Source organism: Electrona antarctica, assembly GCF_951216825.1.
Source record: "Electrona antarctica genome assembly, chromosome: 10".
Taxonomy (NCBI): Eukaryota; Metazoa; Chordata; class Actinopteri; order Myctophiformes; family Myctophidae; genus Electrona; species Electrona antarctica.
Genome location: NC_136791.1, coordinates 50,312,089 through 50,336,214, shown reverse-complemented (window position 1 = coordinate 50,336,214; position 24,126 = coordinate 50,312,089). Strand labels below are relative to the sequence as shown.

General features: G+C 42.3%; 1 protein-coding gene across 3 annotated transcripts in view; it reads left to right on the top strand.

Moving 5' to 3' along the window:
* Positions 1–24,126, top strand: part of fmn2a (formin 2a) — a 63,080-nt gene that overhangs the window by 37,212 nt on the left and 1,742 nt on the right. For 2 of the 3 annotated variants that reach the window (XM_079511694.1, XM_079511693.1), the window contains exons 9-16: positions 2,720–2,811; positions 2,937–3,066; positions 3,580–3,726; positions 6,777–6,836; positions 7,525–7,645; positions 11,824–11,916; positions 19,802–19,853; positions 21,696–21,845. In XM_079511694.1, the coding sequence (XP_079367820.1) occupies positions 2,720–2,811; positions 2,937–3,066; positions 3,580–3,726; positions 6,777–6,836; positions 7,525–7,645; positions 11,824–11,916; positions 19,802–19,853; positions 21,696–21,845 (845 nt within the window). The remainder of the gene's footprint in view (positions 1–2,719; positions 2,812–2,936; positions 3,067–3,579; positions 3,727–6,776; positions 6,837–7,524; positions 7,646–11,823; positions 11,917–19,801; positions 19,854–21,695; positions 21,846–24,126) is intronic. The other variant, XM_079511695.1, reaches the window with a different exon arrangement.

The window sequence follows — 24,126 nt, the reverse complement described above, 5'->3', positions numbered from 1 at the left end:
GTATAAGACTGTGGTGCAGAGTCTGACAGCGGGATAACGAGTAGGAATGTGGCATGGCCAAACGAGTATGCCGCACAGCACTTTTCTTCTTATTCCATACTGTTAACCCATTTTTTGCGGGAACCCCTTTTGGTGTTTTAAACATGTTATAATTTAGCTATTGGAAAATAGCAGATCTACAAGCTCATAGCGCGCCACCGAGTGGCGCGCTACGAGCTTGTAGGTCTGCTATTTTTGAAAAATCGTGAAAATATTTATTTCAGAAAACTGGAGGATTTAGAAGATTTTTTTTTAATTTTGAGGTCAGGCCTAAATGGGTTAATGGAAGGCCCATGCTGGATGGCATACAGTGGAGTTAAGTCGGAATTCTACTCAGTGGTTTTCCTTTGGCTTGTGATAAGTATCAGGGAAAGATATTGAATGCCGCAGGTTTGAGCTTTGCAAAACATCAATGAATCAGTCACACAGTGATATTTTGTGGAACCATATACTATTTGTTTTACAGATGTCCGATATTTACTTTTTTTTTGCCGATATCCGATATCCCCATATACACTGACACCACGGCGCGTACAACTGTAACTCCGCCCACCCCCGGGGGAAGTTGTGATTTGCTCTCGTTCACTGCAATGCAATTTGCGGCATTTTCAAAACAATATTGAGCAGAGTAGCGATTATCAAACGTATTTGCAATGCCATACGTTGAAAGATCTGTTGCCCGTGGACAAGGCACGCTACCTCCGCAAGTTAGATAGCATCGGCATAGATGTTTGTCCGTATGTGATTAAGGATTGGACCAAGTTGCATTGGCAGCCATAGAAAATTCTTACCCCAGGCTAAAACCGGATGTGTGTGTTTTTGGGCGTTCCTGTCTAGCGTGGTGTCAGTGTATTGTCCAACTTCTAATTTCCGATTACCGGTCGTGGAATTAACACCTTATGCCGAATTGTATTGTGACATTTGTGCTGCCCTGCTGTATGCATTCAAAAATGTTTTCCAAATAAAAATAAACATCATAAATTCAGGAGACATTTAAATGAATTAAGACCGATAACGATATTTTAAGAATAAGATATTATATTCTTATACAAATATCAGCCGATAATAATCGGGAGGTGGATAATATCGGAACATCCCTAGTTTTTGTTGTTATATATCCAAATGATCAACAAATAAACTATTTGAGGCGAGCCCTATTTTATACTTTGTCATAACAGTGTCGTATGACAGTGTTATTTATGCAAAACGGGCATGCTATAAGCTCACAGCGCATCGCAAACTTGTTGATCGCCTAATTTCAAAATAAATAAATAATACATATTGACATTTTGGAAAGTTTTGCCAATAATGATATGTCCAAAATTGGGATGCCATGTTTGACATGTTCAACTTAAAGATCTCTCCATTAACCCATTTTGGGCGGGAACCCCTTTTGGTGTTAGCATTATGTTATGCTTTAGCTATTGAAAAATAGCAGATCTACAAGCTCATAGCGCGCCACCGAGTGGCGCGCTGCGAGCTTGTAGGTCTGCTATTTTTGAAAAATCGAAGAACGCCTGCGAATAAACGCCTATTTCTTGCCTGCTAAATGTTACCCTGGTCAAAATCAGCAACATTTCAGCTTCAGTTCTCCTTTCATTTCCACTTTGGAATTATTATTAATATTGATTCAGCTGATTTAAAACATATAGGAATAACTTTCTTTCTTCAAGTTTATCACAGTATTTGGCATCCCACTACCAGAATCAGAATAGAGTTGACGTGATGTCTGGTTGCTATAGGGCCGAGCTTACAAGTACTCCACCTGCCTCCACACTTCCACACACTATTCATAAGTACTCTGCCAAGGTATTATAGGCTTATTATCCCGCTTCAATGTCTTCACATAATGGTACAGTTAATATAAAATGCATTATTCAGGCACATTCTATACGCAACATCATCAAACAGTGCCGCGCCCCTACAGTATGGTAACATGATACATCATTCTACAGGCCACAGGTTTCTGCGTTACACCTTTTTTTCTCATGGCGCTAGAGCGAGAGCTTCTATTTTGAGGGGCGCTACTAAGCCCCTCCTATATTCAGCTATTAGTGTAGATTTTGATGGAGAATTTTAAGTCATAGTGTCTGAGCAAATCGTCTATTTCTGTCTTACACAAACATTAAATTCCCATTGACAATGAATGGAGAATTTTACATCATAGTGTCTGAGCAAACCGGCTTAGGCGCGATTCATACTCCTATTTTAGAGCCTACAATGTGACGTAATTTGAGGTTCGGGGGGGGGGGGGGGGGGGGGGGTACCGTCCTAAAGTCGGCTCTTCGGTGCTACTGAAAATGTCTGACGAGCCGAAATCATTTCGGCACTACAGCGGTAAAATAGGAGTATGAATCGGCCCTTAGTGTCTATATATTTGTCTTACACAAACATGAAATTCCCATTGACAATGAATGGAGAATTTTATGTCAGTCTCTGAACAAATACGCATAGTGTCTATTTTACGTCATGGTAAAGTATACGATGATGAGAGCGCTCCTCACTTCACACAGGTGTGATTTTTGAGGGGAGCTAGCCCCTCATATACAGCTTTTTTGTCTGAACTCGTCACATTTTCCTTTGACAATGATGAACAAATCGGCTATGTTGGCCAGAATGAGATGATGTATGATGATGTATGACGCTCAATATGCCTTAAAGATTATTTGAACATTCACAGAGAGCCCAAGAGGATGAAAAGGACAAGATTGAGAAGCACATTCAGCTGTCCAAAGGCAATGAAGACGCCAAGCCACTGGACAAGCCTGAGCAGTAAGAGTGAATCTATTCACAGGAACACAATCATCACATCAAAAGTCTCTAATTTCATGGGGGTTTGGAGATGCGTATCCCAGATGTTCAGTGGTTGACAGGCCTTGTCGTCATCTCGTCTTCAGGTTTCTCTTCCAGTTGTCCCAAATCCCCAACTTCTCCGAACGGGTGTTCTGCATCCTGTTTCAGTCCACCTTCGCTGAGTGCATCTCCTCTGTTCTCCGCAAGTTAGAAGTCCTGCAGAGAGTTTGCAAGGTGATCCCGACGACCCGTCGTTCTTCTACTTTAGCATTCTGTCACGCACTTCTGTCTTCCTCTCTTCTTGTTGTTGTGATATAGACCAGGGGTTCTCAACGTTTTTGGCCGGGGACCCCCGGAAATGCTTTGGCAATGTCTCGGGACCCCCGCCCCGCCCCCTCCCGACCCCCAATATAAATTGACTGCTACAATAACCTTAAACCATTTTGGGCGGGAACCCCTTTTGGTGTTTTAAGCATTGTTATAATTTAGCTATTGAAAAATAGCAGATCTACAAGCTCATAGCGCGCCACCGAGTGGCGCGCTACGAGCTTGTAGGTCTGCTATTTTTTTTTTTTTTCTTTTTTTTTTCAAAATAATTTGGGGACCCCCTAAAATAATTTGGCGACCCCCCGAGGGGTCGCGACCCACGGGTTGAGAACCCCTGATATAGACGTCAGGGCTGTCTCTCACGTGTGTGCGTGCGTGTGTGTGTGTGTGTGTGTGTGCGTGCGCGCGTGCGCGCACCAGATTCTCCAGGGCAATGCGTGCGTGATGCAGGTGCTGGGGCTGGTGCTGGCCTTTGGAAACTTCATGAACGGAGGGAACCGCTCTCGAGGCCAGGCGGACGGCTTCAGCCTAGACATCCTGCCAAAACTGAAGGACGTCAAGAGCAGTGTGAGTGCTCTGTCTATTAGAACGAGCACGGAACGCCGCTGAAGGGAAATACATTAAAGCTGCTATAAGCAATAATTGTCAAAATTGTATTAACCCATTCAGGCGTGACGTCGAAATTTAAAAAAAAATCTTCTAAATCCTCCAGTTTTCTGAAATAAATATTTTCACGTTTTTTCAAAAATAGCAGACCTACAAGTTCATAGCGCGCCACTCGGTGGCGCACTATGAGCTTGTAGATCTGCTATTTTTCAATAGCTAAATTATAACATAATGTATGTAACCACCAAAAGGGGTTCCCGCTCAAAATGGGTTAAATTACTTTTTTTTTTTAATTAAATCTTAAACAAAGGCCATTGAACAGCATCTGTATGGATGAGACTCAAGGGATGTCAGGGTTGGTGTTGATAGTCTAGTCTGTTAACAGCAATCACAAGCTCATGATATTCATTCAAATACGTTTTTTTTTTTTTTTTCAAAGGCCATTCAACAGCAGCTGTAGGAATGAGTCCTGCAGCTGTATAAGACAAATGTATACAGTGCTGTCATATAGTGAAGGAAATAATAGACTGCCCTTTCAGGGGAAGTAAGTCACTCACTAAATGACTTGGATTAGGTTATACTATGAATTAATTGGTGGGGGTTGGCACCCAAAAGTCAGTTGTGGGCTTGTTGTACGTCAGTAGTAAAAATGGATGATCTATATGCTCACTAAAATGTGATTGCAATGCATTGAATAGATCTACCAAATGTTTACCTATTTTCAAAGAATGCTAGAATGTGGTTAAGAGATTGCGTGTTACTCAAAGGATAACTTTAGTATTCTTCTACCAAGGTTCATGTATTAGGTTGTTGCTAGAGAATGTAAAGGATGAGTGTTCATTTTTCTTTTGTTTTAGCGTTTTTTGTGATGTTTTTGACAGGGGGCATTTGAGCAAGTGGCTAAATATGTATATATATATATATATTTTTTTTAACACATTTTTATGGCGATTTCTTTATTATTATTTACTATAGTCCTACTAGACCCCAGGAAATTACATCTGGACACAAAATATCACAGGATCTATTGAATGTGAAGAAGGTGACAAACTGACGATTGAACCCATAACACACAGTATGGGAGCTCCCTAGTAACTCCCTCTTTACATTCAATCGGCGTAAAAAAAAAATTTAGCCACTCAAATTCCCCCGCCTCCTGTCAAAAATTCACGAAAATCGCTAAAAGGAAAGAAAGCAGTAAATGGGAAAACAAATGAACACTCATCTTTTACTTTATCTAATAACAACCTAAAACATGAACATTGGTTGAATCAACTAAAGTTGTCCTTTAAAGAAGTATTTGACTCAGAGTATACTTCTTTTAGGAATCCATTGGATTGCATTAATTTCAGTGTGGTGTGAAAATCAACCTGCAGAGTCTTGAGTCTTGCTGGAGATGGGTAATCCATCACACTAAATATCATTGTGCGGTTATTTTCATTGTCAAAGTTACATCAAGTTACATCATTGCGTTTTAAAAGCATGTTAAAGCACAGGTTGATTTGAAAAGTATAGCTGAAAACACCCCCTGGGCCTTTGAGAAGAATACATAAATAATCATAATTGAATCCTGATTTCATGGGCAATTAAAAATGTGAATTTCTGTGTGACATGACATGAGAACAACATGTTGGCTGTTCATGTAAAATAATTGTTCAGTGGATATATATATCTACTTCTCAAACACCTGCGACACATGACCACAATATGTAAATAATATAATAAGTGTTGTTGTGAAGGAGCCTTTCTTGTTACACTGATATACGACGATACGATACAACTTTATTGTCAGCTTTCACTGAAATTTGCTTTGTGTCCATGACGTCACCGTTCAAGATACAGACAGGACATACACAATACATTACACAAGGTACATTACAGCAGGGGTTCTCAACGTTTTTGGCCGGGGACCCCCGGAAATGCTTTGGCAATGTCTCGGGACCCCCGCCCCGCCCCCTCCCGACCCCCAATATAAATTGACTGCTACAATAACCTTAAACCATTTTGGGCGGGAACCCCTTTTGATGTTTTAAGCATTGTTATAATTTAGCTATTGAAAAATAGCAGATCTACAAGCTCATAGCGCGCCACCGAGTGGCGCGCTATGAACTTGTAGGTCTGCTATTTTTGAAAAATCGTGAAAATATATATATATATATTTTTTTGAAAATATTTTGGGGACCCCCTAAAATAATTTGGCGACCCCCCGAGGGGTCGCGACCCACGGGTTGAGAACCCCTGCATTACAGGACACACATCACAGAAGCAGATGTGTGTCCTGTAATGTACCTTGTGTAATGTATTGTGTAAGTTCAGCCTTACTTCAGGTCACAGAAATGTATCCTACGTCAGCAACTCATACACAGGGAACGTCACTCCAGAACACCAGAAGGCCATAGCTTTTCAGCTTTGTCCCCTTTCCATATATATTACAAATGCAGGTCACAATGTGCCATCTTTGCCGCCATATAAGGATGCAGTGGTTTGTGTGTATTTTTTTGCCAGAGGTGGAATGCGTAAGGTACCCATAAAGAACCACAAACTTTCCACCGGCTCTAAGTTATGACAGCCAGCCCAACACAGTTGTGCCTGATGCATTACCCTATGTGTTGTGTTATGATTTATCCCCCATCTCAGAACACTGTCTTTTGTACACGTTCGGCCTCTGCACCCGTCCTGCTGAAAAAAATAAAAACACCATTAGATTAACCCATTTTGACCAGATTCAGATTCAGATCAGATTCTAAAAATGTCTTCTACATCCTGACAGTTTTCTGAAAAAGCTATGTTTCTATTTCAGTCGTTCATCGATTTTTCAAAAATAGCAGACCTACAAGCTCGTAGCGCGCCACTCTGTGGCGAGCTATGAGCTTGTAGATCTGCTATTTTTCAATAGCTAAAGCATAACATAATGCTAACACCAAAAGGGGTTCCCGCCCAAAATGCGTTAATAAATAATGGGATTTTGGTTTGTTTATTTGGAACCCTTTTCTTTTCTTTCTTTCTTTCAGGATAACTCCCAGAGTCTTTTGTCTTACATCGTTGCTTACTATCTAAGGCACTTTGATGAGGTATGTTTTGGTTCCTGTTTATTTGAATCACTTTTTCTGTTTCACTCTGATTTGCTTAGAAATCCTTCCAGGCCTCTCTTTTCATCTCCTCTCCTGCCAGAGGATACCGTGGCTTATCCTTTATCAAATTATTTATTTTCCCTTTCCTCATCTACAGCAGACAAATCTTTCTCTCTCTCTCTCTCTCTCTCTCTCTCTCTCTCTCTCTCTCTCTCTCTCTCTCTCTCTCTCTCTCTCTCTCTGTCTCGCTCTGTCTCTCCACCTCTCCTGGATTATGTCTGGGTTCATTCAAACCTGCAGTCTGTTCACTGGCACAGCATCCAAAGGAGCGCTAGTGTAAATAATTAGGTTCGCCAGATGAGATGAACTCAGTGGAGAGCAGCCTGCCAAAGTCAACCTGCAACACACAGCCTTAGCACTCTTAATGGCTTCGTAGGAACATTTTGATGGACAGTAGGATATGTGGCGCTTTGATTGGCCGGGCTCCTCACCCGCCAATGGTCGTTAACCTCAACTCAGCCTTATCTTATTAAGGATTGTTTGGACTGTCAATAAGCAGACATCCATTATAGTCTCACCTGCTGTATACACTAGAGAGGCCTTCACCTATTTGAGCATGATTGCTTTCGACATTGTTGTATTGTGCGTGTGTGTGTGTGTGTGTGTGTGTGCGTGTGTGTTCCACCAGGATGCAGGCCGAGAGACCTGCGTCTTCCCTCTTCCTGAGCCCCAGGACCTCTTTCAAGCCTCTCAGATGAAGTTTGAAGACTTTCAGAGAGACCTCCGCAAGCTGAGGAAAGACCAAAACGGTATGTCCGTCAACCCGACTTGCCTTTCCTTTCCAATACATGTTTTTTTCCCCCTTCCCCTTCAAGGACATCCAAAAATGTGTAAACTGTGTATTTTCTTACCATGGCACGTAGTAAACTTGAATTGACGCTGATTATTGCAGGTGTCATATTAGTGTTTACAACACTGTTACACAGAGCTTTATGAAAACATAAATCCTGCATAATCCACCAACGTCTCTGCCTCGATGGGAAAAGAGATCCCACCTCCAAAACATGCCTGGCTATGGTCATGTTTGGAGAGGCGGCAAGGGTCAACAGAGAGATAGTCATCTGTTTGTCGTACCTCTGTTTGTCGAACCTAACCAGAGCCACATGTGGTTTGTCAGATGTGGACTCCTGTTGGATCCCGCACGGCTTTTACTGTCCTTATGAAGCGGAGATCAAAATATTACAGGAGCCGCGGGTCAGGCAACTTATTCACTACCATCCCACTACCATTCACTCCAGTGGGTGAGGAGCCTCCTAAAGCTCCATAGAGTCGCCTCGCTGACCCTGGAAGGGGGGGGGGGGGGGGGGGGGGGGGGTGGTGGTGGTGGTGGTGGTGGTGTGTGTGTGTGTGTGTGTGTGTGTGTGTGTGTGTGTGTGTGTGTGTGTGTGTGTGTGTGTGTGTGTGTGTGTGTGTGTGTGTGTGTGTGTGTGTGTGTGTGTGTGTGTGTGTGTGTGTGTGTGTGTGTGTGTGTGTGTGTGTGTGTGTGATATAGATGTTTTGAAGAGATCTCTGGAAAATTCCTCCATGTCTATCTGGATAAAGCATGTGTGATCCCTTTGGCTTTAAAACAAATAAAGGCAAAATAAAAGCCCAGTCACAAGTTTAATTTGGTTTATTTTATGGCACTGTGGTGTGTTAAGCCCTTCGTGCAAACCAGAAACCATAATATGCTCATTATGAGCACATATTCATAGTGGTTGATTAATATGTAGTATTTTGTTGATGTTCAATTTGGGCAACTGTTTAGTGTTCAGAGTTTGGTGTTCAAATACTTGTGTATCAGTACTACAAAGAGCTCAGTAGAAGTATGTAAACTGTGGAAAAAGTATTCGAATGTTTTTAGTATCAATACTGCAATCTAGGGGTGCCCGCTGGCCTACAGTATAGTGCAGTCCAGGCGCATGCCACATATAGGCTCTGGCCTGACAACGCGTGTTCGAGTCCCGTTCATGACGACCTTTGCAGCGTGCCTCTACCCTTCTTCCCCTCTTTCCAGTCCGTCTTCGCTGTAACTATCAATAAAGGCACAAAAGCCCAAAACAAATCTTTACAAAAAATATATATATATCTATATACTGCAATGTAGAAACACTCGGTTTCAAGTAAAAGTCCGGAATTCAAAATTTGCTTTGTTTGGTATAAAAAAAAAAATCATAAAGTACCAAAAGTAGAAAGTACTCATCATGCAGAAGGTCCCATTTCACAAGTTTTCAAATGTCTAAAAAGCTTTTGAATTGGGGCTGACGTGGTTATTGTATGTCTTGTAATTGCAGGTCGCATTTACTATATGACTATTTCCTGTCACTGTGTTGGTTGGTTGGTCACCCCAGGCAAGCCCCCATATGGTGCCCAGGTCTCATGACATCATGTGACATCATCAGGGATGGAGATGTGACCCTGATGTCATAGTAAATGTGACCTGCATGCTGTCGCAGTTAAGCCCATATATGGATACGGATGTCATCAATATTGGCCAGCAACTCTACATCTGACCTCAAACCATAAACCCTTAGATCCCTGATGTCATCAATATTGGCCAGCAACTCTACATCTGACCTCAAACCCTTAGATCTCCATATACTGTATGGATACTGTATATGTCAGAACCTGTTCTGACATTCCATATGTTGCTCTTTCCCCATCCATCCTTCCTCTTCGATGTTCCCCTTTTGACTTATACCTAGGTGTTCATTAAAATTTCAAACTCTAGACGGGCCTGCCCCAGAGTTATTAGTGCAGCCGTGCCCGGCAGCCGGCGAAAACTAGAGTTCTCAACAGGCCCACCTGTCCATTCAAACTCTAGACAGGCCTGCCCCAAAGTTCTTAGTGCAGCCGCACCCAGCAGCTGGCGAAAACTAGAGTTTTCAACAGGCCCCGAAAATTAAGGCCCGGCCCTACCTGGGCCCTGTACACTCAAGAGAATGTCCCCGCTACCACCCATAGATCTCCATATACTGTATGGAGTTGACCTGTTGTGACATTCCGTATGTTGATCTGACCTCATCAAACACTGTACACTCAAGACATGCTCCTTATATGGCCAGTACAGAATTCATTCCATGTTGATCTGACCCCCCATGTTAAAGCGCCAGCGCTCGCCCAGCAGTCTGCCGTCAACGATGCGGATGCATGCACGACCACGCCGTAAAGGGCGAGGTCGCTTCTTGCCCTCAGGCGTTTTACTGGTAATAATCCAAATCTACAAAGTAACTAGTAACTAAAGTTTTCAAATAATTGTAGTGGAGTAAGAAGAACAATATTTGCCTGTAAGATGTAGTGGAGTGGAAGTAAAAATACTGGACATTGGAAATACTCCAGTAAATTAAAAGTACCTCAAAATTTTACTAAAGTACAGTAGTTGAGTAAATGGTTACTTTACACCACTGTAAATGCCTGCATATTAGCAGTACTGTAAGGACCTCAGCAGAAGTGTGTAAATAGTAATACTTATAGTAGACGTGGAAATCAGATTATGCTCAGAAAAGCCAAGCTGATTGGTTAAGGCAAAAAAATAAAAGGTAAAGAAAAATCAGTGCAAGTTAATGAATGAGGCCGTGGAGAAATACATGCATTATTCAGTCTCGGCTCACTCAGCACTTCCAACACTTTCCAGCCATTCAGGGGCCTACAGGTGGTAAAAAGCTAATGTACACAGTAAAATACTCAGTGTTCATTTGACCTCTGAGAGTGTACACATGTAGCCTAACCAAATGCGTCTGTGTGTGCCCGTGTGTGAGTGAGTGCGTGATGACGTGTCCATGTGCGAGTGCATGTGCGCACGTGTCCGTGCGCCCGCAATACAAAGTGCATACCCATGTGCGAGTGAGTGTCTGCATGCTTGCTTTTCGATTGAGAATAATTCCCCAAGCCAGGTCTGTTCTCTATCACATTTTATGTATCTGTACTGCTAAACCAATCAGGTCTCTTATCCATGTTGTCTCGCCAAATATTGTTTTTCTCCTAGTTCAATCAATCATTTGGCTGCTCATTATTTGCAATTCATAAAAATGGAGTGGCCCGTGAGGGACACAGACCTGCGTCCGCTTTGCCCCAAGTGGCAGTGGCGCATGATAGCCCGATACATAAACGCATCATCACATGCTCTAGCTAGCCCATTAGCCGCGGAGAAGCCAGCTGAGTGCTCTAGCAGACGCAGTCTTCGATGACAGCTGCCCGAGGGGGGGTTCGGATAAGTAGGCGGCCCGCAGAAATGTGCTTGGCCATCGTGAAGGACAGTAGCATTGCAGTGGAGCTAGCTTGCTCTGTACCTTCAGAGGAGGAGATACCATATGGTCTCACAATTACCATTCACCCAGTCCCCACCTCCTCATTCCCCATTTCCTTAGCCCCTCGTGGCCCCCTTCGCCTCAGAGGTCTTTTAGCATGCGAGTTCTGGATCCATCATGGCTACAGATAGAGCGTGACTCTGGAGTTCTCCAGGGATCAAAGCACGAGCCTACCTCGCTCCTCAGGCCATCTTATGTTGCTTGTGTAGAAGTGGGATGGGTCATTAAGAGCTGTTGCTCTTATTCAGAAGGGTTCTATCAATGAATAGGATAGAATACCAGTGTGAAGCTGATATGGACTTTCTCGCATGAAAATGTAGACTCTTAGGGGCGCCCGCTGGCCTAGCGGGCCAGGCGCATGCCACATATAGGCTCTGGCCTGACAGCATGTCGCGTGTTCGAATCCCCCTGTCAATTCTCCCTCTTTCCTGTCCATCTTCACTCAAAAGGCAGAAAAGCCAAAAACAAATATTGGGGAAAATAATAAAAAGAAATAAAGAAAATGTAGACTCTTAAAGAGTTTGATAATAGAACAAAAACCCTAATTGAATAGATGCCAACATTCATGCTGGATGCAACACTGCTTTGCACCATTACATCATCAGTATTTTTCTACTAATGATCTTTCGTTATTCTTCCAGCATGCTCCACTGAAACATTGAAAGTGTGCACGGTGTCTTCCGAAGAAAACCTGCAACCATTCAAGCACAAGATGGATGAGTTTCTGAGCCAAGGTGAGCCCAGTTTCATCATGTGAATATTCCAATTACTGTGGATAAAAGCAGGTTATGGCAATACATTTGTTTAAATTATTTGCATGTGTCAAATTAATGCATCTATTGTTATAACCAGTTTACATGGTATTGTCATTAGTATAAATCAGTTCATGGTCGCAGGTTTCTTTTTCTGCATTCAGTGCCTTTGTCCTCTTTATCTGGTAATGGTTTACATGTGTGACGACAAAGATGTTTAAGTGCTTAAGTAAATCAACAGATTGAGCATGCTTACTGCTTATGCTTACTGCAATTGGGGACCTCACGCACAAAGATGAAAACAATAATGAACAAAATGTAAATGGCTTGAAAGTCAACAAATCACAGGGTAATGGTTAAGTAAATAGAGTGAAAAGAAAATTATGAAAGTCATTACTGCTTAACATACATTTTAGTTCCGGAACACTTGGGGGCATACACAAACAAACAAACATACTGTTTTTAGTAGTGTTTAGAGCTGTCAAAAACACATGGAATACTTATTGTGAAAAGCACACCAGTGAACGATTATATAAAGAATAACTTGTTTTAATTGAAAATGTTACACATTATGACTTGTAAGTTCAACAAAGGGTACCATCAAACCTGTCTAAACTTCATGAAATCTAAATAATATTCCTAGAATTTGTGGACTAGCAAACGGTATGTCTATCTAAATAACATATTTAGATCATGCAGTGAACAACTAATCAACATTACATCTCTGCGGCGTAGCCTAACTAGCATCTATGAGCGCCACTGTGGGGTAGGGGGTGAGGTAGAGTCTGAAGAGGTGCGTTTACAGACTGAGGTAGAACATCGGGAGCGAGTCTGCAGTGCTCACGGCAGACCCAATGTCTTACATGTGTTAGTAACATAAACAATTATATAACTGCCGTATTGCCTTAACCCATTTAGGCCTGACCTCAAAATTAAAAAAAAATCTTCTAAATCCTCCAGTTTTCTGAAATAAATATTTTCACGATTTTTCAAAAATAGCAGACCTACAAGCTCGTAGCGCGCCACTCGGTGGCGCGCTACGAGCTTGTAGATCTGCTATTTTTCAATAGCTAAATTATAACATAATGTTTAAAACACCAAAATTGGTTCCCGCCCCAAAATGGGTTAAGGGTATGATCGAATTATTACATGTATGTAAATATGCTGAATGTAACTGGTCTTAATGTCACAGATTAAGGACACGTCCTAATCGAATCATGCGAGATCCCAGAGTTACGTGCCTGTCGGCTTAGAAGCCCTTAAAATGACAAATGCAAAGATGTTAGAAATTCATGTCACCCTGCTGATTTGTATTGTTCTACACTTTGGCATAATGAATAACTAATACCTCAGAGAGGCCACACAATCCCTCTATGGTGTGAGAGCATCTGAAGTTGGCCATCAATCAACGCGCCATAAGTCTTCTGAAGAGTCCGCCTCGCCCTCCTTTCCAAGCCCATGTCTCCCATTGCTTCCCTGGGTGATATACGCTGTTGTTTCCATGGGGATTTTCTGTTTACCCTGGGGTGTATTGAATAACTCACAGCTATTGTTTCAAGTTTGTCTACCTGCGGTGATGGATTGCATCTGCACTTGGTAGCTGTGGCTTTTTATCTCGATCTCTGCCTTATAAAACAAAACATGTATCTCTGGGCGGTCAGGATGGCCGAACATGAACCCATCTCCATGCAGTTTGAACTGACTGCTGTGGAAAGACCTGAGGGCAAAGGAAGAGAAGTGGTGTTAACTGCGATAAACTCTTGACTTGTACGATGCGCTTCATCTTCACTGAGCGTTGTAGGTCCTGTTCCTATCTTCTCCTGTGACTTTTTTTCTGACTCGGTTTGTTGTCCCGCACTCTTGAACCAGATCAGTGGCCTTGTGGTTGAGTGTCCGCCCTGGGACTGGGAGGCTGGGGTTCAATCCCCGGTCGGGTCATACCAAAGACTCCCAAAATGGGACCCAGTGCCTCCCTGCTTGGCACTCAGCATCAAGGGTTGGATTGGGGGTAAGTCCCTGCGACATACTAGCGTCATGTCCAGGGGGTGTACTTGTACATCAAGCTGCCTCACGCTACAGAAACAGGAGATAGGCTCCTGACCTATGGGCCTCATGGCTCGGCAAGGCTACTTACTCTTGAAGGCCCCTCTTTCCCCCATGTGGTTAATTATACTCTAGGAGAGATTTGGAGGTGCCTCCATTTTTCACCCTTACTTTCTTTCCATCCCCAAATATCAGGGAATCAAATAAACACCTCGGAGTGAGGCCTTGACCAGGAGGACTGTTAAAACGGGGATGATGTATTAGTGGTGGAATGGAGGAGAGTGGAGAGTGGAGAGGTTTTGATGAATCTACCTCCAGAGTACTCCCCCCTCTGTCCACCACGCTTGTTTTCCTTTCCACCTACACGGTGTGTTTGTCATCAGTTATCGCCCACTTCTCCCAGATCACTTCAGCAGCCATCATTAAGGCAGCTCCAAGACAGCATCTCTGCTGCTTTTAAATCCCTCGTTGCTCCTTGTGTACTTTAATTTATACTATTTAACCCATTTTGAGCGGGAACGCCTTTTGGTGGTTACATACATTATGTTATAATTTAGCTATTGAAAAATAGCTAAAGCTCATAGCGCGCCACACTTGTAGGTCTGCTATTTTTGAAAAATTGTTAAAATGTGCCTCAAATCTTTCAGAAAATTGTCGACGTCAGGCCTGAATGGGTTAAAGCTGCATTGTGTAATACTGCATGCAGCACCTACTGGCAAACAAGGGGAAGTGCATAACAAGCTGTTGTATTCTCAAACAAGGAAAGCTAAGTAGGCAACTCTTCCCCTCCCCTGCAACAGGGACGAATAGTTTTCATAATCCTCATGGGGGCCCGCCGCTCCTCCCCCCGCTAACCCCAGCGGCGCGATTACATACAAAGTCAATGCAAGACGAGAATTGTGCGAACGGGCGCGACCTGGTGCGGTACAAACGGGACGAACCGAGGCGAATATATATTCAGGTTCAATTCCTCATGGGGGCCGAGATCCCTGGTCCAATTCCTCATGGGGGCCCTGGCCCCCCGGCCCCCACAGACTCTACGTCACTGCCCTGCAACATGTCTCCCCCTGGCTTTACCGTTTCCTGTCCATCAAAAAAATGAGAGAAACAACTCTGACACTGGCAGTCAAAGTGAGACAAACTTAGCTATACCGGCAGGCTGTTTTGTTATCTGTATAGAGCGTTGCAGTCCCGCCCCCTACCAGGGCCCAGGAAATGATTCTCCGTTCATTTTCCTCATAGACATTTCAAAAAGTATTTATTTAAAGACCTTTTAAGTGTCGTACAAAGCCAACTCTTGTCGTGACAAATCATGACAACAAACACAATTTGTTGGGCCGAACAAAGAATTAGAAGGAAGAAAAAAAACGGCAGGTTACAACACTTTTTTTGTTGTTTTTCTTCTTTGTAATTATTTGTTTGGTCCAAAATATTGTGTTTATTGTCATGATTTGTCACGACTCGAGTTGACTTTGTCCGCGGCGTAACCGTCTTTAAATAAATACTTTTTGAAATGTCTATGGGAAAAATGCATTGGGAATCATTTCCTGGGCCTGGCGTCGTCATGACAGGGGGCGGGACTGCGACGCTCTATAGTATAGTATAGTATAGTATAGTATAGTATAGTATAGTATAGTATAGTATAGTATAGTATAGTATATGAATCTAGCAATCAAAAAGTTAAATGGGTTATTATTTTTTGCATGGATAGCGATCATGAACGGCCGTCACGCAAATTGCATTTAGAAATAATTGTATAGGATTCAGTAGAGGGAATCATATAGGGGGAGAAGAGAGTTTGAAGAGTAAGGGGGAGGTTCCAAGAAGGTGTTTCAACAAATCTGGCAGGACTTTTGGGGAGAGGCGCCCGCCGGAGGAGCTCCCTCCAGAGGAGCTTACAGTTGGGCTTAATCCATTGAGACCTGGAACGCATCCATGTCACGTTAGCGTTTAACCACATTAACCATTAACCCATTTTGGGGCGGGAACCCCTTTTGGTGTTTTAAACATTGTTATAATTTAGCTATTGAAAAATAGCAGATCTACAAGCTCATAGCGCGCCACCGAGTGGCGCGCTATGAACTTGTAGGTCTGCTATTTTTGAAAAATCGTTAAAATGTGCCTCAAATCTTTCCGAAAATTGTCATGATTTAGAAAACTTTTTTTTTTAAACTTTCTTTTTAAATTTCGACGTCAGGCCTGAATGGGTTAATTTTAGAAAGCGGGGGAAAACAACAACATGGAAGGCCGGCATGTGCACATATTTGGCCGGTAGCGTTATGTCTCAATAAAACCTCTCAGGCCTTGTGATGATCAAAAATATTGCACAATTCCACTTTAACTCTGGGATGCATATACTGTAACATCACTCACGAAAAAAGCGCCTCCATGGTGAATTTGTGTTCAGCAAATGTGGTCTTTTTCAAATTCAGCAGTGTGTATCTGTCATGTCTACCAAACGTCTCGCAGGCCCGCTTTCATCTCCGCAATCTGACGTTTACAACAATATTGGGATATTGTGATCCACTTCAAAGGTGTAAGACTCCGTTTGTTATGCTTGCTTTAACATAACACGCACAAATGTCATTCTTTGTGTTACGTTGGCTTTGAGGTCCGGCTACATTCAGTTGACTGTGACCAATCTTTTTGAAGGACCCAGCATACGGGCCCCCTTTCCAAGTGCTTTTGTATTCAAATGAGAGCGTAATGTGGAGCATATGTTCTCCCCGCCGTATCACTCACTGTCCTTGAGTTTCAGTTTTAAAGGAAGTGTATAGATGAAAGCATGTCTCCCATCTCTCTCTCTCTCTCTCTCTCTCTCTCTCTCTCTCCGAGAAATATGGGAGCTCTTCCTTTGATGCAAATGATGAGGTTTGTCCTGTGAGAGCACACAGTCTACAATGTAATATGAACATATGACTCGGAAGGCTCCAGACTGGAATTCTCGGGGTGCCTCTGTTGCGGCGGCAAAAAAAGAACGACAGCCAAAAATGTCTTATTTTTGTTATTTCTGTAATTTCGAAAAAAGAAAAGAAATATATGAGAAAAAGCAGTAAAAAAAAAGAAAACGCGGGTTAAATAGTTTCTGGCTCCACAGTTTCGACCACTCCTTGTTTATTTTCTGACCATGAAACCAACCACAGAATAACAGTGGGAGCGGACTTGTTGGAGCTCTGCTGTTTGGTCTAGCTCGATTTTCCCCGCTCGCTTCGCAAATTCTCATGCATGCGAGGCTTTGATGGAGCCTCTGTGACTAGCAAGGGAGAGCATTGGCCATGTGATAATCTGTTTCTGATGGACATAAAGATTACTAAAGCTGGTGGCGTACCCGATTTTGTTTTTCACTGATTATACCGCCCTAGCCGGGCAGGATGTCAACACCAGTAGGCTGGTTGTTGTCATGGGGCTAATGAGCCAAATAAAGGTTTGTTGAATTCTGTCAGAAGTCATCTACATCACTTGGGTTGTGTGGGCTTGAATTTGTATTCGCCTCACAAGTTCTTTTTTTCTTCCAGTCGAATGTCCTACTGGGACAATGTCAGGTTTACCAAAAGCGTTTTAGATCACTTTCCAAGGACTGTGTGTGTGTGTGTGTGTGTGTGTGTGTGTGTGTGTGTGTGTGTGTGTGTGTGTGTGTGTGTGTGTGTGTGTGTGTGTGTGTGTGTGTGTGTGTGTGTGTGTGTGTGTGTGTGTGTGTGTGTGTGTGTGTGTGTGTGTGTGTGTGTGTGTGTGTGTGTGTGTGTGTGTGTGGGGGGGGGGGGGGGGGGGGGGGGTAATTGTCTGGTTAATGTTAAAGGACCACTTCACCACTTTTCAACATCTCTTCATATAATTGGTCCTCACTAATGTTCATGATAAAACACCACCATTTTTTCCTACTCAGTCTGTGTCTCATAGGAGGGCTTTGGGCAGTTCGGACACCCGTCCACCAGTGACATCATCATTAGGCAGATTGTTTTTTAAACAAGATTTGTTTTAAAATATATTTAGATTTTTATTATCGTGAGAACGATGGCTTCAACTTTTGCATTGCAACTTTTCAGGAAAAATTTGCTTGGATTCACCATCGATGATGTCACTGGTGGACGGGTTTCTGAACTGGCCACAGCCCTCCTATGAGACACAGACAGAGTAGAAAAAAATGATGGTATTTTATCATGAACATTAGTTAGGACCAATTATAGGAAGAGAAGTTGAAAAGTGGTGAAGTGGTCCTTTAAGATAATTTCCAGATACCCTTATCCATTTTATTTCTAATCGGCCATAGGTAGAGGGGGAGAGAGGAGCATTAGGCTACAGAGGGATTTAGTGCCCAGGAACAGCAGAGCAAATTGATGGTCCTCCTGCCGATATGTCAGAAATCCTTAGAAGTAACTCTGGCATCAATTACACAGAGCCATCAGATATTCCCGGGATAAGAGTGGACCGGAGATCCACGCCAGGAAAGATTCCCTATCCCGTCTGCTGTCATGGCTGTCTTGCAAAGATATATATCGAGGGGCCATGGGTCAATGCTGATCATTTGACGGTTTGAGGCGGCGGTGGCGGCGGTTTAGGTTCATGCTGCCGAGCAGGCAAACTGGGAAAGAGTTTAGCGTGAAACCTCTTGACCGTTATACCGGACGGTGAGCGTATGCGGGTATCTAAGTCGGCACCGACAAACTCTCAGTAGGACCGTTTCAGAAATCAGTATATTGTTTTCCCAGAATAAGGAAAGGAAATAAACTAAAGCCGGATTGACATGATGACATATCTTTATGGCATTTTGGAGGAAATCTGGAAAATTGGCCAGCGGTTCCCCTCTGGCATTTTCTTGACTGAGTCTGTCACAGTTGACTGCTGTCCTCTTATATCATAATTTATAACGCAGTCAAATGATCCTGATGACCCACCGAGATAAGTGCTGGAAACGTCTACTCTCTCTCTACTGGTGCGCACCATAGTGCCTCTTTTTTTCTCCATCTGCTTCTCTCTCTCTCCCCTGCTTACACACACACACACACACACACACACTGACACACACACACACACACACACCACACACACACACACACACACACACACACACACACACACACACACACACACACACACACACACACACACACCCACACACACTCTTATCCATTTGATGTAACCCTACACAAAGAGGCACTTGTCCAGCAATCTGCAGTACTCATTTGTCAGTTTTGTAACATTAGACGATGTGAGACTGAATAACCTGTAGTGGCACATCGCTGACCTTGTTAAAGACTGTTGACATGAGTAAAGGTTCATTTTCCCGTGAGCACATCACACCCATCCTAGGCTCCGCTCACTCCACTGGCTTCCCGTCTCTTCGGTCGAATACACGATATCCCTGCTATAACTCATCAATGCATCCACGGCAACGCTCCTTCCTACGCTTACCTCAAGGAATTAGTCTCCCTAAAACCCTTCACTTGCAGCCACCGCTCTTCAAACACTGAATCATCACAGAATCAAATGGACCCTTTTCATAGTTAACCCATTAAACCAGGAAAGCATCTGTGTTATTTTAGATGTTTGCGTTGGCTATTCAAAAATAACAGATATATGTACAAGCTATATACGAAGCTTCGCGGCACGACGTGACGCGCTGCGAGCTTGTACATAATGCTATTTTTTTAACATTTTTGAAACATCTTGAAAGTATGAGAACTATTGATTTAGAAGGCATTGTTTGTAGAATCGGCCTTAATTCTTAATGGGTTAAAATGAACACTACATTTTTGAGTGTGGCCCCAATCCTGCATTTACAGGTAAGCACTTCTGTACTCTAATCAAAATGTCTCCTCCTTTACAGCCAAAACAGAGCTGGAGACTCGGGAGCAACAGCTGTCTGACACTCAAAAGATGTAAGAGAGTTCTTTATTCCATGGATCTTTCAAAATGTACAATGTATTTTCTATCCCAAAAATGCCATTTTTTGGCATAGAAAATAACGCGAGATTCAAGATTGAAGATCTTGACCCGTTGTAACGACAATAATAAACTTTTACAAATAAATAATATAGTAGCACTAATAAGAAAGAAAACAAATACTTAGCTTGGTCATAGCACTTGTGGTGCTAAATATTATCCATGCGTGTACGGCATATGTACATTTATGTTGTGTTCAATGAATGATTTGAATGATTTTATTTATTTAAGTGTCATGCCACCTTGTGGCCCATCCCTCATGGGATTATATGACACCTTTTCACAGTTACAATAAACAGTTATACACTTATAGTTCTTTACTTATACTGCTGATCGCATGCTACTGATCGCATACAACATAAATACAAATACAATAAATCAAAACAAAACAAAACATAAAACAAAACACCGTAACTAGCATACGTATTTCTTACTGGCTGTACATATGTTTGTGTGTCCAGTGTGTGTGTCCAGTCTTGATAAATGTCATGCCACGTGCCAGTGTGCGAGGGGGGGGGGGCTTTGCTGACAATAGAATAATCCTTTGCTGACAATAGAATTAAATGCTTGCTGTCTTGAACATATCATGTTCTAAATCGTCGCTAAGGATTTGTATGCTCTAGAGCCAGTTTGTCGACATTTACAGGTCTCTCCGGGTTATTTCAGTTACACGGTATAGGTGGAGGTCGTCACGGAGGGCCGCAAGGTAGACGAGAGGCCCCCCTCGTGTGGTGTCTGCGTTGTTTATCTAAGCATGAGCCAGAGTAGACAGCCTTGGCTCCAGGCTTCTGTTAACACTGGCTAGGAATGTGTTCCTGTAGCGTAACTCCAAACAATGAGAACCCAACAACCTGTCCACTGTATTGATCAACCTCCCAGGGCCATAGCGTTTGTCACTTTCACTGGAGCTCGCTGCTCTTATCACCAACGCACCCCTCGCTGGCTGCTCAATGTGCTTATCTGCTGTCCCTGTGCCTGTTCACACTGTCAAGCCCTGTGTGTCCATTGAACTCCTACCTCTACCTGTAAGGGGCCATTTGTGTGTGTGTGTGTGTGTGTGTGTGTGTGTGTGTGTGTGTGTGTGTGTGTGTGTGTGTGTGTGTGTGTGTGTGTGTGTGTGTGTGTGTGTGTGTGTGTGTGTGTGTGTGTGTGTGTGTGTGTGTGTGTGTGTGTGTGTGTGTGTGTGTGTGTGTGTGTGTGTGTGTGTGTGTGTGTGTGTGTGTAATACAGCACCCATGCATAACACTTCATTAAAACACGTACAATACCAAATCAATTAAATGTTTATCAAAATGGGTGTCTTTATTATTTTGCCATTGATTGAAAGTCGTGTTTCTCAGAATAATGAGACTATCAGCTACTGTAAGCTAAAAACTAATCTTTAAATTAATTTGTAAATCAGTCTATCTATCACAGATGCTCACATGAGTTAATACAATACATACACAGTCACACACAAAAATAGCACTGAGATATGCGTGTAAAGCAGTGCCAATAGGTTTAATTTTAGCCCTAAAATTGGCAGGCAATAAAATCTGTGTTTTGCCTTGAAATGCTCAGTCATCTTCGGTGTTCATTTTTTACATATTGCTACCGTACAACGAGCCTGGAGAAAAACAAAACCACATATTATACAAAAACATTATCCTGAGATTAGCTTTCACATTTTGCATTTTGGCATAAAGTTGCCGGGTTTCACAATGACTCTGTGTTGTTAAGCTCATGTTGTAATATTTTGGTCTTGTGGGCTTTTTCTCTTTTGTTCTCTATACCCTCAGCTTCTTGGAGCTGAGCGTGTTCTTTTCTGTCAGGCCCAAGGCGGGCGAGAAAGAGGTCTCTCCAAACACCTTGTTCTCTGTCTGGCACGAGTTCTCCACCGATTTCAAAGAGCAGTGGAAGAAGGAGAACAAGCGGATGTTGAAGGAACGGTGAGCAGATGCTGCAGAGGCGGAATATTGATATTGAGTCTGAACGCAACATATTATTGTGCTTAGCACAGTTCCTTACGTTTCAAAATATCATGACCAAGCTGGACTTGGATTGAATCCCATCAGAGTTTTCGCTCTTTTATTAAGATATGATAGCAGAGAGACTCCCATGTGCAATAACAACATTTGAGTTTTTCTCAGTAAATGCCTTTAAACATGAAAATATACTATTTATTGAATAATAGAATAAAATAAATCTAAGTAACATGTTTTGTATGAATGTTTGTGAGGTGTCCAAACAGTACTGCCAAGACATTACAAGAAATGCATGCACTCAAAACACCACTGAGTTTTATATGAAATAGATTTAATATACTTTTGACATACATACTCAAACACATATATTTTGCATTACCTCCTTTATATATAATCCAATACAATTTATTTACTGGCTAGTGGCCAATCTTTGTGTCTTTTCCCATGACATCAGATCTTTTGAGAAGCCATAGAAGGTAAGTCAAGTTGCAGGGCTAAAAGATCAAAAATTAAACCCATCAGAGTTTTCGCTCTTTTATTAAGATATGATAGCAGAGAGACAGGAACCTGAGGGCAGAGAGGGGGGAGGGGAACCTTTATTAATCCTAGGGGAAAGGCAGTCATCCTGGCACCACTATGAAAATGTTTTACATGTACAGATGTGTAGTAACACAACACTAGTAACAAAAATCACACCCGTGTGAAGTGAGGGGCGCTAATATATTAAAGTCTAACTCATGTTGATTAGGTGATGTAGTGGTGATGTAAAACAAACTGTGCCGACACAAACATTAAATTCTCTTTATTTTTAATGGCATTTAATGTTTGTGTTAGGGACAAGATGACGTCAACTTTCCCTTCATTGTCAATGGCGTTTTTAAAACAAACATTGAACTAAAAACAAACATTAAACCTGTATATAGGAGGGGCTAGCGCCCGTTAAAAAGGGTGACGAAATAATAATAAAAGACAGTATAAAGAGGACTTGAAATCCGACCTGGACTTCTGTGCATCTGGTGTGCATATATTTGCAATCAATCACCAACACAAATGGCATATAAATAGGCCTATAGGCTACTTGGAGATCTAGTGACTGACCTGGCCACTTGCACTTGCTTATCAGGAAGACACAAATAAATGGGCTTAGAGTTATATATGTGCAATCTATTACCAGTATTATCAGCAGTTATTATAAACAACATGCAGCCTGAATCAAAGCATGGACATAATTGTGATTCTATCACCAATGCCCCAGCGCTCTGCTATACTGTCACCTTCTTCCTTCATGGGAGACTGCTATATGATCTTATGAACAAACCAAAAGAATAATGATTCTAAAAGTTACTACATTTGGAATTTTACCGTATGCATCAGATCCCAAACTATTCGCTCTACCAGTTAAACCCTATGCTCCTAATATGATGAAAAGCGGAAATAGCATATCTATTGGGCTCACAATGAGTCGTGTATGTATATAAATTAGTGTTTCCTTTTTTTAACAACATTGAAATAAATTATAAATATATAAATTTGCCCAAAGCAGGGACACGCCAGGGTTAAGTGGTAAAACAATATTGAGTCCATCTCGTGCTCACTGAAGATTCTATCAGTCATTCAAATTCATGGAGGGAACACAGCTGAAATGACCCAGATCGTTCTCTTCACCCCGGTAATGAAAAGAACACATGCGGGATCCAGTTAGCTTCCAGTGGTTCGATGGGTCTGAAGATACCAGCTGCTAATGTCAACAGCGAGCTAATTGGTCCATTATGCTGAATGAAGATGGAATGGAGATACAGTATTTGTAACGAAAAGCACAATATCATGAGCTTTGCTTATTCTGTAGGAGTATGAAAACTAATTTGTAGTTACTCTTTGCCCTTCGTTTTAGGCCAACATCCCAATTCTCTCTCATTCCTCCCCCCCCCCCCACTCTCTCTCTCTGTCTCTCTCTCTCTCTCTCTCTCTCTCTCTCTCTCTCTCTCTCTCTCTCTCTCTCTCTCTCTCTCTCTCTCTCTCTCTCTCTCTCTCTCTCTCTCTCTCTCTCTCTCTCTCTCTCTCTGTATTATTAATACTGTATTAACATTCCATTTTAACATACGTACATTTACACATTTTTGTGTTATTAGTCACAGTTATACCCGGATGCCAATACAATGTTTATTTTTCCTTTGTAACACTAATGACTAGTGACACTTCTGGCTCTGTCCATGCAGTAGTAAACTATGGGTGCGTCATTTCAAAT